This window comes from Capsicum annuum, chromosome 8 (genome assembly GCF_002878395.1).
Source record: "Capsicum annuum cultivar UCD-10X-F1 chromosome 8, UCD10Xv1.1, whole genome shotgun sequence".
NCBI classification, from domain to species: Eukaryota; Viridiplantae; Streptophyta; class Magnoliopsida; order Solanales; family Solanaceae; genus Capsicum; species Capsicum annuum.
This window is the reverse complement of record NC_061118.1, coordinates 163,999,593-164,014,076: the sequence shown is the minus strand read 5'-3', so window position 1 is coordinate 164,014,076 and position 14,484 is coordinate 163,999,593. Positions and strand designations below refer to the sequence as shown.

At 34.9% G+C, this 14,484-nt stretch overlaps 2 protein-coding genes across 4 annotated transcripts; one reads left to right on the top strand and one right to left on the bottom strand.

Annotated features, from left to right (window-relative positions):
• Nucleotides 1–3,008: 3,008 nt before the first annotated feature.
• On the top strand, nt 3,009–5,139 carry LOC107840159. 2 transcript variants are annotated; one of them, XM_047394991.1, is made up of 3 exons: nt 3,014–3,816; nt 4,124–4,555; nt 4,604–5,139. In XM_047394991.1, the coding sequence occupies exons 1-3, from the start codon at nt 3,206–3,208 to the stop codon at nt 4,830–4,832; spliced, it is 1,272 nt and encodes a 423-aa protein (XP_047250947.1). In that variant the 5' UTR covers nt 3,014–3,205; the 3' UTR covers nt 4,833–5,139. The 2 variants fall into 2 exon arrangements, with proteins under 2 accessions (XP_016539396.1, XP_047250947.1); XM_016683910.2 differs by having other exon boundaries at nt 3,009–3,816; nt 4,124–5,139.
• Nucleotides 5,140–8,580: 3,441 nt separating this feature from the next.
• Nucleotides 8,581–13,741, bottom strand: LOC107840157 (protein starmaker). 2 transcript variants are annotated; one of them, XM_016683909.2, is made up of 2 exons: nt 13,314–13,741; nt 8,581–10,512 (listed from the first exon to the last, which is right to left on the bottom strand). In XM_016683909.2, the coding sequence occupies exon 2, from the start codon at nt 10,490–10,492 to the stop codon at nt 8,882–8,884; it is 1,611 nt and encodes a 536-aa protein (XP_016539395.2). In that variant the 5' UTR covers nt 10,493–10,512; nt 13,314–13,741; the 3' UTR covers nt 8,581–8,881. The 2 variants fall into 2 exon arrangements, with proteins under 2 accessions (XP_016539395.2, XP_016539394.2); XM_016683908.2 differs by having other exon boundaries at nt 8,581–10,533; nt 13,314–13,662.
• Between the last annotated feature and the right edge of the window lie 743 nt (nt 13,742–14,484).

Sequence of the window (14,484 nt, the reverse complement as noted above, 5' to 3'; positions counted from 1 at the left end):
AAAGAATTTATGGTAACTTTTTTATAAATTTAGAGCAATTGTAAAATTAAAATCTGTAGAGAATCCCCCATCGTACATGTTTATAAACTATACAATAATCTCTCTATTATTTTATTTTATGTAAGGTAGAATGTGAAATTGCAATACATATATTAGTAATATATGGATTAAACAATTAAAAGGAAGGAAAACCACTCATACCCGAGGCTTAATTAGTAGGAGTAGTTAACAATTTTATTTACTTATTTTATAATTGAAACAGGCCAAATATTCAATTAATAATAGTCTTTACTTTACCATCCCTGTATAATTATAATCTACCTAAGTTGTCTCTAAATGCTTTTTTGCTCACATGTTTAGTGGTTTACAGAAGTCCAAGAAGACCTGTTTGGCAAATTCAAGAAACAAGACGAAATTATCAAAACAAGACAAGCAAAATACTGATTTGGCTGTTGCAGGTTGGCAAGGGACCCAATTTTAAGTTGCCACTTGCCAAACACCAATATTGGTCCTAATTGAGATACCCTGCTGCTAAATATTTGTGTCCAGCTGAGCCATTGATATTAGCCAACTAAGTTTCCAGAATCTTTTTCTTTTCTTCTGTATTATTTCATACCATTGAAATATTTATTAATCTTGTTGTAAAATGATTGCTCATCTCTTATTCCAATTTGAAGTATATGTTGTCAAATCTGCCAACCTATCAATCACATATATATCTATCTTTCATAGCTGCTAGTAGTTTAATATAAATCAAATCATTAAACATTTAATGGTGCCAAACTAGTTAAGAGTACTAATATATGACAAAGTAGGAAAATATATATCTGTTTAAACAAATTGAAAGAAGTGTTATCCTTATATAAGATTTTTAATTTCTATTTTCTATATAAGAATTAATTAACTAAAATCATATAAAATGAGGGGCTTTTGTTACTCCTTCCCGTCCATGTATTTTTAAAAAAAAAATAAAAAAAATAAGGTAATACCACTACTACCTTTGAGAAAAATGTAAATTCTTTTTTGGATGATGAGCAATTACGAGCTCACTTCAAATAATAATCAGTAACGATTTATGTGGCTCACTCTGGAGAAGAGATTGAGCTTCAAGAACTAGAAACTTTAGTCGCACTCATATACATTACTATATGATATATGAATTGAATTAAAGCTTTCTCCCCGCCCCTTTTCATCAATGGCCTCTCGATCTGCGAAATGTATGCATCCAAATACACCATGAAAATTGGAATAATTAACTCAAATCATACAAAGTGACAAAAAAATGAATATTCTTAAATAGTGATCATGGATCAATATAAGAGGAAATTGAAGTCTTTTATTCTCCCTTCTTTCTGTATTATATGCTAGTAAAACTCTTAAAGAAAATATTCAAAACCTTTTTTGTAAATGTATTTTTCATTAACAATCATTCATATTTCTCTTAACATCTTATTTAGTTACCCTTTGAACAGTTCTAAGTAGATAAATGATTTCTTAATTTTTCTAACACGTCAAATATCGTTAAAACAAAGTTAATTATACAAAAACAACCAACATTTAGGACCCGGGGTAAATTGGACATACTAAGGAGAGAGAGAAAAAATTAAGATTAAAGAGGCTTAAACCCCCAAAATTATTAGTATTATTTTGCGAGTCTCATGTCTATTTTATTAAATGCTTTTCTTACCCTTCTATACTATGACTCCTTTCGAATTAAAAAACTAAAATTTCATATAATATGCTGAGAGACACGTTGGATATGAAAAGTCGACAAATGAATCCACCTGATACATTGAGTTTAGGTAGTTCAGTAAAAAAGCAATAGTTTAGATAAAAACTCGTACAAAAATGACAGTGTAGGTAAATTTTAACATATTTGGTCAATATTTTTCACGTGCACGGCCACTTATAACTCTTTGGAGAAGCTTTTAAAGCATGTTGTTTACGTAATATGTCATATATTTTAAGGAGAAATTTTTAATATAAGGTCATGGATTGCGTAAAATTCATTAATTTAAATACGACATTCGCGGAACGGTGACAGTTTAGGAGATTTTTAACCTTAAAAAAAAAAAATTCAAAAAAGGACGGAGAGAAGCTACTAGATGAAATGGGTGATGGGACCATATTAGACCTAAGTCCCAAGTTGGTGAAGACTGGTACCCATATTTCATTATTTTCCTACTGGCTTAAATTAAAAATCTACCCCCAACAGCTGTTCTCCAGTTGTAATCCAATTACCCAATCCCAACTAGTCATCTTCAGTCTTTCTCTCTTCCTAATATATCCAAAATGTACTCATCACAAGGTGTTTTTGCATTATACATCCCTCATATTATGTACCATTTTCTTATGTTGCATCCTAGGTTTTATTCTTTAACGATTTCATCCAATACAACTAGTTTAAGTTCAATTTAAACGTTAATGATCCTTCTATGAGATGAAAATACATGAAAAGAGGTTAAAAGTAGAAGATACGCAAAAGGTATGACTAGAGCTACATCTAAAAAGAACGGTCTGGTGTACTAAAGTTATCATTACGTGCGGTGTTCGAGACCATCCGACGTATAATTATGTTTAATTATTCAACTTATTGTCGACTACTATAAATGTACTAATCTGTCATCCAATCGATAAAATATCAGTTGATTCAGTATCAGATTACAAATTACAAATTATCAAATGGTTATCAAGTTTGTCCGATAGAAAATTAAATAATTCGCCTCAGCATCGATAAGTCATTAACTACAAAATTCTAATCCACTCACCAACGATTGATTCAATAATTCTACACTAATAAGTCGATTAAGCAATTAAACATTAGGAAAGAAAATAATACTATAGGGGTATGAATTGCAAAAAAGGGGTCTATGAAAACATCAGCACAGCCCACAACCCAATAGAAATGTGGGAAAAGAAAGGCAACACTTTATGAAAAAGACAAGTTTAGAGGGAGACACACACAATAACCCTATTAATGCTTGATTAATTAATTGACAGAGAGAAAACAGAGATGCTCTTTGCTGGCGCACCTTGTAATATGCGTACGTGCCCACACCTCATTCCGCACGCACGCCTATGCATATGCATATGCACCCACGCTTTAACTTAAATATATACCCCCTTGCCCTTTTCCCACTTTCCTCCCTAAAATTCCTCAAATTCTTCTTGTACAAAAACAAGAACAACTAGAACGAAAGGACTAATGGATCCTTGTCCTTTCGTACGTATTGTTATTGGGAGTTTAGCTTTGAAGTTTCCAACTGAAACAAAACTTCAGTCTAGCACTGCAAATCTTGATTGTAAGATTAAGCTTAAAGGGTTTTCGGCCCAAGCGACAAGTATTCCAGCGTTTTTTCAAGAGCAAGAAGCGATCTTGGATGGTAAAATACATGCTTGTTTTAACTTTAGTAAGTCAGAGCTTCTGAAATTTATTGAGAAATCCAATGGAAAACCAAGTTGTTTAAAGATTGAGATATATGGGGGTAGTAAAGTGGGTACCTTTGGGTATTTCAAAGGTGGTGGTAAGAAGCTTTTGGGGAGTGTTTTGGTGCCATTGGATTTGAAGGGTTTGGAGAATGTTGGACACAGAGGAGTTGTGATTCAGAATGGATGGGTTTCTGTTGGTGGCGGAGGGTCTACTGCTGAATTGAATTTGAATGTCAGAGCTGAACCTGACCCAAGATTTGTTTTTCAGTTTGATGGTGAACCTGAGTGTAGTCCACAAGTTTTTCAAGTTAATGGGAATGTTAAGCAACCTGTTTTTACTTGCAAGTTCAGTTTCAGAAACTCCGCTGACCGGAATTTGAGATCCAGGTTCGTTTACCCGTTTTCAAACTATTGAAAATTTTTACTTTGTCACAATCTTTTTGTTGCACGCTACATGTTTATTGACCAATTTTTAGATGTTGAAGTAGTGTTTTAGTTCAATTAAGTTAATGATTTTGATGGCCAACAACCAAGTCTCTGTCTTTTAATATCTCTAATTAGTACTCTCATTAACAAACTTGGAGTAATTCTTGATTTAATCAACAGATTTTTGTTAATTACTATCATTCTTCGTTGTTACTTTTTGCTTCTTGAAAAGGAGTATCTAATAGTACTGAATTTGCTATGTTTACAGATCATCACTATCAGAACCAAGTACATCAACGAGCTGTTTCAGTTCTTGCACAACTGATAAAGAGACATCTGTAAAAGAACGAAAAGGATGGTCGATTACAGTCCATGATCTCTCCGGTTCACCCGTTGCAGCAGCATCAATGGTCACCCCATTTGTCCCATCACAAGGTTCGGATCGAGTCAGCAAATCCAACCCAGGATCCTGGCTCATCCTCCGACCCGGTGACAACACCTGGAAGCCATGGGGTCGTCTCGAAGCGTGGAGAGCTCGCAACAGCGAGCTCGGCTACCGCTTCGAGATCATCCCTGATGGAGCCACAGACGCCATCACACTAGTCAACTCTACAATCAGCACCAAAAAGGGTGGCAAAATTGGTATAGACATCATCAACGGGGCTACCCCGTTGACTAGCCCCAACAGCAGCTTCGACCTCGGTTCAGGATCCGGATCCGGGTCGGACTTCGGGTCACAACCCGGATCCGGATCATGGGCGCAGCTGCTGTATCGAGGCTTCGTGATGTCGGCTACAGTGGGAGGAGAGGGAAAATGCAGCAAACCAGAAGTGGAAGTAGGGGTGCAGCATGTGAGCTGTGCGGAGGATGCTGCGGCCTTTGTGGCATTGGCAGCTGCAATGGATCTCAGTATGGATGCTTGTCGCTCATTTTCACAGAAACTTCGTAAAGAGTTGAGGCAACAGGACCAAGAATGATAAATGGATCGGGTCGGGTCGGGTCGGGTCGGGTCGGTTTACCGTTTAGCGATGATGGGTTGCTTCGAGTTACAGTTTAAGTTTTTGCTAATTAATTAACTAACTGACTGCAGTTTTTAGCTGGCTTTTTATTTTTCAATTTCTATTTCTATTTATTGCCTTTTCACAGTGTACAGTGATAAGACAGCTGTTTGTTCATGAGTTTCTTTTTTCTTTTTTTTTTTTCTTCCTTCAACCTTTCGGAATGTATTTATTAATTGATTTGATTGAATTGGAGTAATATAGTGATTTTGAGCTTTGCGTTAAATGAATGTCAAACTTGTTTTAACATTCTCGTTTTGGATTTGGTACGATTATTCCGTGTAAAATTTTAAAATACATTGAATACTAGCTTGCGAGCTGAGGTTATATCAGAAACATTCTTTCTATCTCTAAGGTAATGGTATGATATAACTTTTTCGGATTTCATTTTGTGGTGTAATCTGTGTACATTCTAACCTCTTCAGACCCCCACTTTATGCAGTTATACTGGCCGCGAGTATGTTGTTGTCTTGAATACTTATTGGTACTTGTAATGAGTGCTTTTAAATAACGGTGTTATTCTACTCCTTCTCTCCCATTTTATGTTGTATAGTTTGACCGGGTACGGAGTTTAAAAAATAAGAAAAGATTTAGTGATGTTTACCAAATTGTCCTTTATTAAAAAATGTAGTACTCCTACTATGTTTTTTTGATTAAGTAGAACCAATAGGGGTAAAAGTGAAATTGTGTTTTTAAATAGTTATCTAATAAGGAAATGCGACATTTTTTTTTTTTGTGATGGACCAAAAAAAATGACTGACACGTAAAATGGAACGGAAGGAGTAGTTAATTTATTTTCATTTTAGTTACTATACCAGTACTTATAACTACCTTCTGTGTTGATTACTTTTTTCAACAAAATTCTCAATTATGATTCTACGGAAGTATTTATTCGTTACAACATCTCAAAGGTCAAGGCGTGAATTCAATTATATATAGTTAAAAATAGACAAGGAGAGACGTAATACATTCAAAACGTTAGAAATATAGTAAATATCATAAAGGCAACAAGCTAAAAAAAAAAATAACCCCATACTTGTAGAAGTTAACCTTGTTTGGCAAAAATAGAGGTATGCATAATTAGATTTTTAACAAAGCAATTGAGTTTTGTTTTGGAAATGGGAATCCAAAGTTGGTTAATTTTTTGTCACTTTTCTAATAAGAATCCAATGTATATGGTTTCTAGGCTGGATCAGGTGATTTTAGATCTGGCAATACATGTCTTATTTGAATAGTAGTGCATAAAAACAATCAAATGAATAGTACTATATGTCAATTAAACTAGTCTATTTTATTTGCATAATTTAGCAATACACGTGTGTATCAACTTTGATAGGATAATAAGACTTGGCTTGGCTGTAATTTGTGGCAATTATCTGGTTTCTCATGTGTTTTTTTGGTGTTGTACAGCCCATTTTGGGTGATTGTCTTATTTGGATTTTTCCTTCTTTTCTTCTTGATTCCTCACATGGGTACACAACATAAGGAAAACCCATGTTTAACAAATTACTATTAATAAGATTGATGTTCAAAGTGGTAAATTAAGTGATGGAGTATTCAGGCTCCATTTGGTATTTGATATCACTATTGAGGTCCGATTATATCTAAATTGCATTGGAAAATTTCATACTGAAAATATATCACTTCTTAGCAAAGCGATCCTGTTGGTGAAGCATATAGGGTTAAGAGCCCGTATACCGCTTCAAAACACAAACATTTATTGGTGAAGCGAGAAATTTTATCAAGAGCATGTGAAAAAGTGCAAAACTCATACGCTTAACTATCATGGAGGGCAAGAAGTGATAGTTATGGAGATGGTTATGCTCGTAGGGTTCGTTTGGTTGGGAAAAAGTTATTTCGGAATAATATATCATGAGGTTAGTTATTTCTAGATAAGTTATCCCGCCATGTATATGGAATAACTTATTCCATCACTATGATATAAATGGTGGGAAAAATAATCTTGAGATAACCTCATACCTCCAACCAAATGCTAGATAAAACAATCCTATATTTTATTTCGAAATTATTATACCTTATACATCACAACAAACGACTCTTTCTTTAGTTTACACATAATAATGTGCTTGAATAATCTTATATTAAAAGATGAATCATAGGAAAAGAAGGAAAAGTTAAAGCTTTTCAAGCAAATAAAAATAGTAGTCCTAACAAATAGAGAAGAAGAAATAAGAAATATTTGTAGTGGATTAGTGTCCACTAACAATATTAATAGCAACAAAAGAGAAACCGTGTAGTCCCCAAATAAAACACAAAATATCTTCTATCCCTGTGGCTTAATGCACCAACCTTCCACTTGCTTTGCTCATATGTGCTGTTTCAATACTCAAATGTTATATGAACTGCAAGATTTTTTGATCATATATTTGTATCTCTATTATTGAAAAATAATAAATAATAAATGTTGGTCACAACTCACTACTGTCATTTTTGGTCCCCCAATCCCCACTCTTCATCCTCTATTTTTTTTTTTTTTTGAATTGTAGCACCTTTGTGGCTTTGTATATTTATTTATTCGTAAATTCTGCTTTTAATTCTTGTGATATATAGCTCAAAATATAATCTTCAATAAGTTATAATGTGTGTGTTTGATGTGTTTTTGTGAAAAACACGTTATATTTGGATGTAACACAAGTAATTACATAAAAGAACAATTAGTTATTCTAGTAATTTGTGAATATTCACAATTAAGAGGATCAAATTTGAACATTTCAATAAAGTGAAGGTTAAATATATATTAGTTATATATCATAAGAATTTATCGTTAATTAAAGGATTAAACATGTTATTATGAAATATTAGGAAACAGCTGCATGCAAGTTGTAACTATGGGCAGAGTGGATCATCCACAAGTTTTGAGAGTCCACAGATTTCAGATTTATCACATCATCAGGTCCATCCCAAAAAACTGAATGGGGACCAGACTTATCCATTAGGTGAGCCATTATTGATAATTAGCCCATTAATAAACAGTGCCTAAAATGTTGACATCAGTTATAATTCACCTACTATGTTGCTCATTTTGCTTCACATGTAAACAATGGGTCCATTCTTTGTTTGGTTCGACCTCGTTACAGCATGGCATGGACCATATCTTGGATTATTTGAATTTGAGACTCTCCAAAACCAATACTGTGGTTTGTGTGTATGTGGGGTTTTTTTTTTCTAACCGTGGTGTTCGGGCCAGCTTATGATACCTTGACTATTTCACGAAATACCTGTCACCTCCCACCAGCAACAGGTACAAGAAATAACCTAGTGTTTGTCTCTGTTCGAAATTGAACCTGAGACCTCAAGGTGTTCAGTTCATTTCATTGAACCTGTAGGCACACCCTTAGGTGCTAGTCATGTTTTTCATATCCGAACAACATTTCAATATAGCAGTTAAACAATATCCAAATAAACAATGTTGTTACAGATAGGTTTGAGCTGGAACGAAATTTGGGGCTTTCATTTCCAATTTGGAAGAAATACATTTAACATGAGATTATGTTGATGTTTGAAATGCTATGACCTTTATCTTTTGTGGGAACCAAGTTCATAGAATCTTGAACAATATCAGAAGAACCATGATTTACTTGGATTCTATAATGTTTAGTATAAGCTCCCTTAACTAATACCTGAGTTATCAAAACATCTCACAAAATTCAAGCCACTAAGTCAAAACATAGCATATCTGCTCTAATACACTGCACAAGTTTTGTAACAGAAGTACAATCAGTACCAGGATAGAAAACAGATTAAAATGAAAAGGAAGATACTCTAGTAGTAAATATGCTAGAAACAATTATACAAATTGGAACCCTTCACTCTTACCTATATTATGCCTGGAACATTAACATGGTCTACAACTTATGAATGTTGCACATTTGTGAAACTGAAGAGTAAACGGAAGTGTGAATTCTCATCGAGAAAACTAAACACACTACTGCACTAATTTTACAGTATCACTCCGCTGCAGCATCTTCCATGTTTCCTTCCGTTTGTATTTCAGGAAGAGTTTCCACATCTGTACGGATATGTTTCTCTTCCAAGTGGGTGGACGAATCAGAAGTATCAATCGGATCATCTTGAACCTCTGCCAAATTCTCAACACTTGCCGCATCCACGCCTTCATCTGTAGTTCCGATTTCTTCATTGGTAGTATCTGCCTTCTCATCCTCAATTGCATTGTTATCTTTCAAAGCCAACCCCACATTAGCTACTGCTTCAACAGTTGCATTCCCCTGGACGACTTTTTCTGCCAGGGAATGCTCCGTATCACTGGACACAATCGAAGAATCGACCGGGATTGAGTTCGACTCATCTTTTTTAGAAGATGTTAAATTAGCGATACGGTTATCATCCACCGTATCTGCAGAGTTGCCGTTTTGCTGTGAAGAACTAATTGACAGGTTGGAACCTCCAGACGTTGCATCCCCTACTGTAACATTATATTCTAGGTTTGCTGCCTGGGTTCCATTCTGTAGAAATAAGTCATGCAGTTGTGTGCTCGCTTCTGCCGAATGAGTTCTCGATTCAGAATTATCAGTCAATCCTTCTGCTCTTGTGGAATTTGAAACTGAAGTATCTGTGGCAGTGGATGAGATTGGGTCATCATGCTTCTCTCCACTGTTTGTTATGTTCGGAGGACTGTCTTCTCCATCTGCTTTACCATCTTCCACTTTCAAAGCCACTGTTGTGTTTTGATCGGCACTGTGCTGCATAATGTTATTGACATCAACTTCACTCTTGGCTTCAACAGCATGTTCTGCTTCTTGCTCTAACTTACCACTCTCATTTTCAGTTGTAGTTACAACTGTATCATGAGTCACTGCACTTGAGGCATCATCTGCTTTATAATGTTCTTCACGTGCCTCATGTGAACTGCTTGAGTCCTCATCGTGATCATGGTCCTCCAGTGAATGCTCTTCATTCACTTCAGCATCTCTCTCTTCAGTTTCCTTCTCGTTATCTTCTCCTTTTTCTGTGTCTTCGTCAACAATATTCTCTTGTTGATCAAGCTCTACATCAGACTTCTCTTGATCATGCTCATCGACCTCATCTTCTCTGGGTTCATCATTCTTCTTCTCTTGATCATTATCATTGACCTCATCTTCTCCATCTTCACTGTGTTCATCGTTCTTCTCTTCGTCATGATCATCAACCTCCTCTTCTCCATTTTCTCTGTGTTCATCATTCTTCTCTTGATCATGATCATCGACCTCATCTTCTCTGTGTTCGTCATTCTTCTCTTCTTGATCTTCTCCCTCATGCTTATTCCCTTCTTCTTCTTCCTCTGTTTCATCTTCTGGTTCCTCTTTATGCGTCCCATTAACTGTATCCAATTCCTCAATCCTGGGTAGATCTTTCCTTCCGAGTCTCAGAAGTTCATTGCTACTTTCAGTCTTAGTTGAAGATTTAGTATCATCTTCATCAAATTCTCTCTTTTTATCATGAGAGTGCTTGACCTGGTAAATCAGCCAAAAGCAAACAGCAAGCAACAGACAGATTTGTAAAACATTCTTAACCTTGATCCCTTTGGATCTATGGTTTCTACCAGGTGACTGCTTGTACATGGTGAGTTTTACTACCTGTTCTGTAGAGAGAGTTTTCAAATCTGTCAACAACCAGGCCTATGTATCAGTCCAAGCACAACTCAACAACTTCAAAGCAATTTAATTATCAATCAAATTCAATAAAAAAATATCTTGTCTTAACCTGTCAAATATATTCAAAGCATAATATGGCACATCAATCCTATAAAATGCATTTGGCAGGTTTAGACTAGCACATGAGTTGGAGAAACTAGTGCTGCTATCTGTGCATTGAGTTTTAGATTTGCTAATTGAGCATCTAAGAGTGTGACCTAGTGGTCATTAGTGAGAGATAACATATACCCAGTGAAATAGTTTAGGTGTATGCAAGTTGGCCCGAAACATTGTTTTTAGCAAAATAAATATCTTATTGCTTAGAAAGCAAAATGCTGCTTTCATACTCGCCAAACCATTTTCACATTTGAGAATCTGAAAAACATCATCTAAAATTTATGATAGCGCATGTATCTCTTGGCTACAAAGTTATCTCAAACGATTAGGAGAATCCCTAACAGGAGACGAGTGATTTGGACTGAGTAGATTTTCCCTTAGTATGGGCCAATTGTTTGAATGCAATAAAAGCAAAAAACTAAAGACCTTATAAAGACCTATTTGTAGCTGACAAATGATCAGTTGACCCCTATTCCTCCCAAACTTGACTTTGGCAAAAGTTTATAAAAATGGCAATAATCTGAATCTCTCTATATCTTGGACATGATATGATCATAGTTTTTGAGCCATAACGTTCCCATAGTTGGACAGGTCAGTTAACTGAAGAGCCCTTACCTTACTTGTTCCTTGTACTAGACCCCCTCCTTATTATGTGTGCAAAGAGCCCGCCGGGTTAGCAAGATACAGTGTTCGTAACCGAGTTGTCCAAAGTCTAGCATGATCTAGTAGGGCTTGATTGGAACATTATGAGGAGCCTAGAGCTGTTGAACTGTTTAATAACCCAAGGAGAAGAATAGGACTCCTCACAATATCATAAAACGATCACCAATATAATCTTCCCCACCACAACCGAGCCATAACCTTGTTAAGGAATTAATTATCATTTAGTTTCAAGTAGTATATAGAAAATAGGCACCAGCTTTCAATTTTTAAGAAGTCAAATAGCTTTGCATTACCATTGCCATGTGACTCATATGGGGCACCATATAGGCTGACAGACATTGATCTAATTTCTTCTGAAGTCAACTGTCAGCTAGGTATTATAATACATGGCAAGTTATAGGCAGGGTAAATTTTCTAAGCAAGAAGACTATCTGTACTTAGGGATGTAATCTCAATATCCTATCTCACCCTCAACAAGCAGGAAAGTGAAAACAAATCAGGGCCAGAGAGAAGGTGGGGGTTGTAAGTTTGAGTTAGAAACTTCTCCACGTGAGGCCTCATATTATAACCGAGATGGTTTGTCTTGGCAGTACTAATAGTTCCGTCGATCAATTTGAAAGGAAAAAATACTCGGTGCACGTCAACCAGTACACAAACTGACTCGGAAACCACTGTTATCCCAACAAAAGATAAAAATACTAGTGCATCAGATGCATTGCAAAATCCACCAGTAATATTATCTCAGATCAAACCAGCAACTAGTTCGGTTAAATAAGAAGAGAACGTTAAATTAGATAAATAGGAAATAATGTTACTTACTCATAATTTTAACAATGCCAGTAACAGAATGATGAAGTTCTCCTAAAGAAAAATAAAGAGGAAAAAGGAAAACTGAGAGCGGAAATTGAAGCCCTTGATCAAATTCTGCTCACAAACAAGAAGTGCTTCAATTTCATGAAAAAGGGTGGGATTTTTTATCCTACCAGCTTCTAAAGACGTGGTTTTAATTAGCACAAAAAGTTCCTATTTTTCAATATCCATGTACAACGCTATAATGGCTTAGCTAAAAGATCAATTCCATACATAAAAAACAAAGTGCCGAGTGATCACTTTCACAATATAATTTCGATTTACACAATCAGGTCACTTATTAGGTAATTACTGCTAAATCCTTCATAGCCATTAATCAATAATATGGTAAAAATTGGTAACTAACCTGCTATCGCAAGTTAAAAGTCTCTAATCGTAGTAAACATCTTTACACTATCGGTGTATATAACTTAAATCCTTCGCTAATCCTTGTCTAACTGACTCGACCCAGATGCAAATATGGTACAAACACTCCATAATCACAGAAATTTTTGTTTTTGAGAAGGTAGCACTCCATAATCACAGAAATTAGAATTGCATTTCTTCCTATGTTGCTCGGACTCTCCGAAAATTTTATCGCACCCATATCGGATTCTCCAAAATTAAACTGCTTTTGGAGTATCCGACATGCACCCGTTGTCATTTTTGAAGAGTCCGCGCAACATAGCATTTCTTCTATTCCCAAAAAAAAATACTTCAACCTATGGAAACTGATAAATGAACAAATAATATCAAATCTTGATTAATATAGTAACCCTAACAACATAAAACCAACCTCCATAAATGTAATAACAGAATAAGGACAACTCCTTTTTCTGACTAATTAACACTTCCCAAACTGAATTAAACCCCAATTAAATTTACATTAAGACAACCTATACCTATGAAAGCCCACACCCAAAACACTTAAAATTCATTAAATTACAAAAACCCATTTGCTCAAATAGTCAATTTACCCCCAAAAATAAAAAATCAATCTGACTGATATTCATCTACAAAAGTGGAACAAGAAATGAGGTGAAACACTTAAGCAAAACCACATAATAAGCAAGAAAAGAAGTTCATAATAAACCTTTGAAAGGGGGGAAGAAGAGAATACCTTCAGTAAAGAAGCTAAGTTGGTTTCCAAAGTGGTAGCAGCAGCCCAACAAATGGGAAAAGGGGCGAAGGTAATATAGCTTAGTCAATGAGTTTTCTTGTTAAAGTACATGCTACATAGTCTGTGTGTGTGTGTGTGTGTTGAGCTGAAGGAGACCTTCCACACGTATAATTCTTCTTCTCTATATCTTTCTTATTCGGATCTACAAAACAAAGTCAGTACCTCATTTACTGTTGTGCTTGCAGTCAGTGAGATCGATATTGGACCGGCTCAGATACCTTTACTATAAATGGACCGGGTCATATGCCCTGTCTTTCTTTTTCACATAATCCTTCCGTCTATTTTTATTTGTCCGATAAAATAAAAGTAATTATCGCAATTTTATTTATCCAGAATAAAATGCGGGATGAGTTGAGATATTCTGTTTTCATTCAAATTTATACAACTTAACCATAAAATTTATATCGCTAATTAAATGCAGTATAATTATAGAGCAATTTAGTTCGCAAATCATATTGATTTATTAAAATTGTGTGGTCAGTTCAGCTAGCGTGTATTTGATGTATAGATTGGAGAATTTTGTTCATTTTAGGTTTAAGTAGATAGAAGAAATTTAATTGCGATTTTATCTTTGTTAAAATTTGAATCTTTATTTCTCTATCATATTTGCGCTTTTAACTCTCTTACGTATCTAGAGGATAATTAATGTTGCCTTATAGGTAAGAGTTCTTTAGAACTAGGACTTCTAAAATTTAAATTTTAGATCCGCCACAATATATTTCTTTAGAGTTTTTTTTTCCCTGTCATATAATATTATCTAGTCATTTTTATAAGAAAAAATTAATAATTCTTGGGAAAATTAATTCATGTGGACATGCCAAAATAGGGAGGGAAAAAAAAGGGGTGTTACACCTTATACTCACATGCAAAGCCAACATATGTTATGGTCTCTTGACATTACACTTGTGAATTTGGACCCCACCCAAACTGTATTCTTCTTCTATAGTATAACCCCCTATTGATTTTTTTCTTTATGAAAGATGCATGATTTGGATAATGTGAATAATTGTTATAAATTTATCTAGTTTACTTGGCACCTTGTATGTTGATTTTTGACACGAAGAAATGACACATATGTATATATATGTATGTATGTATATATATATATATA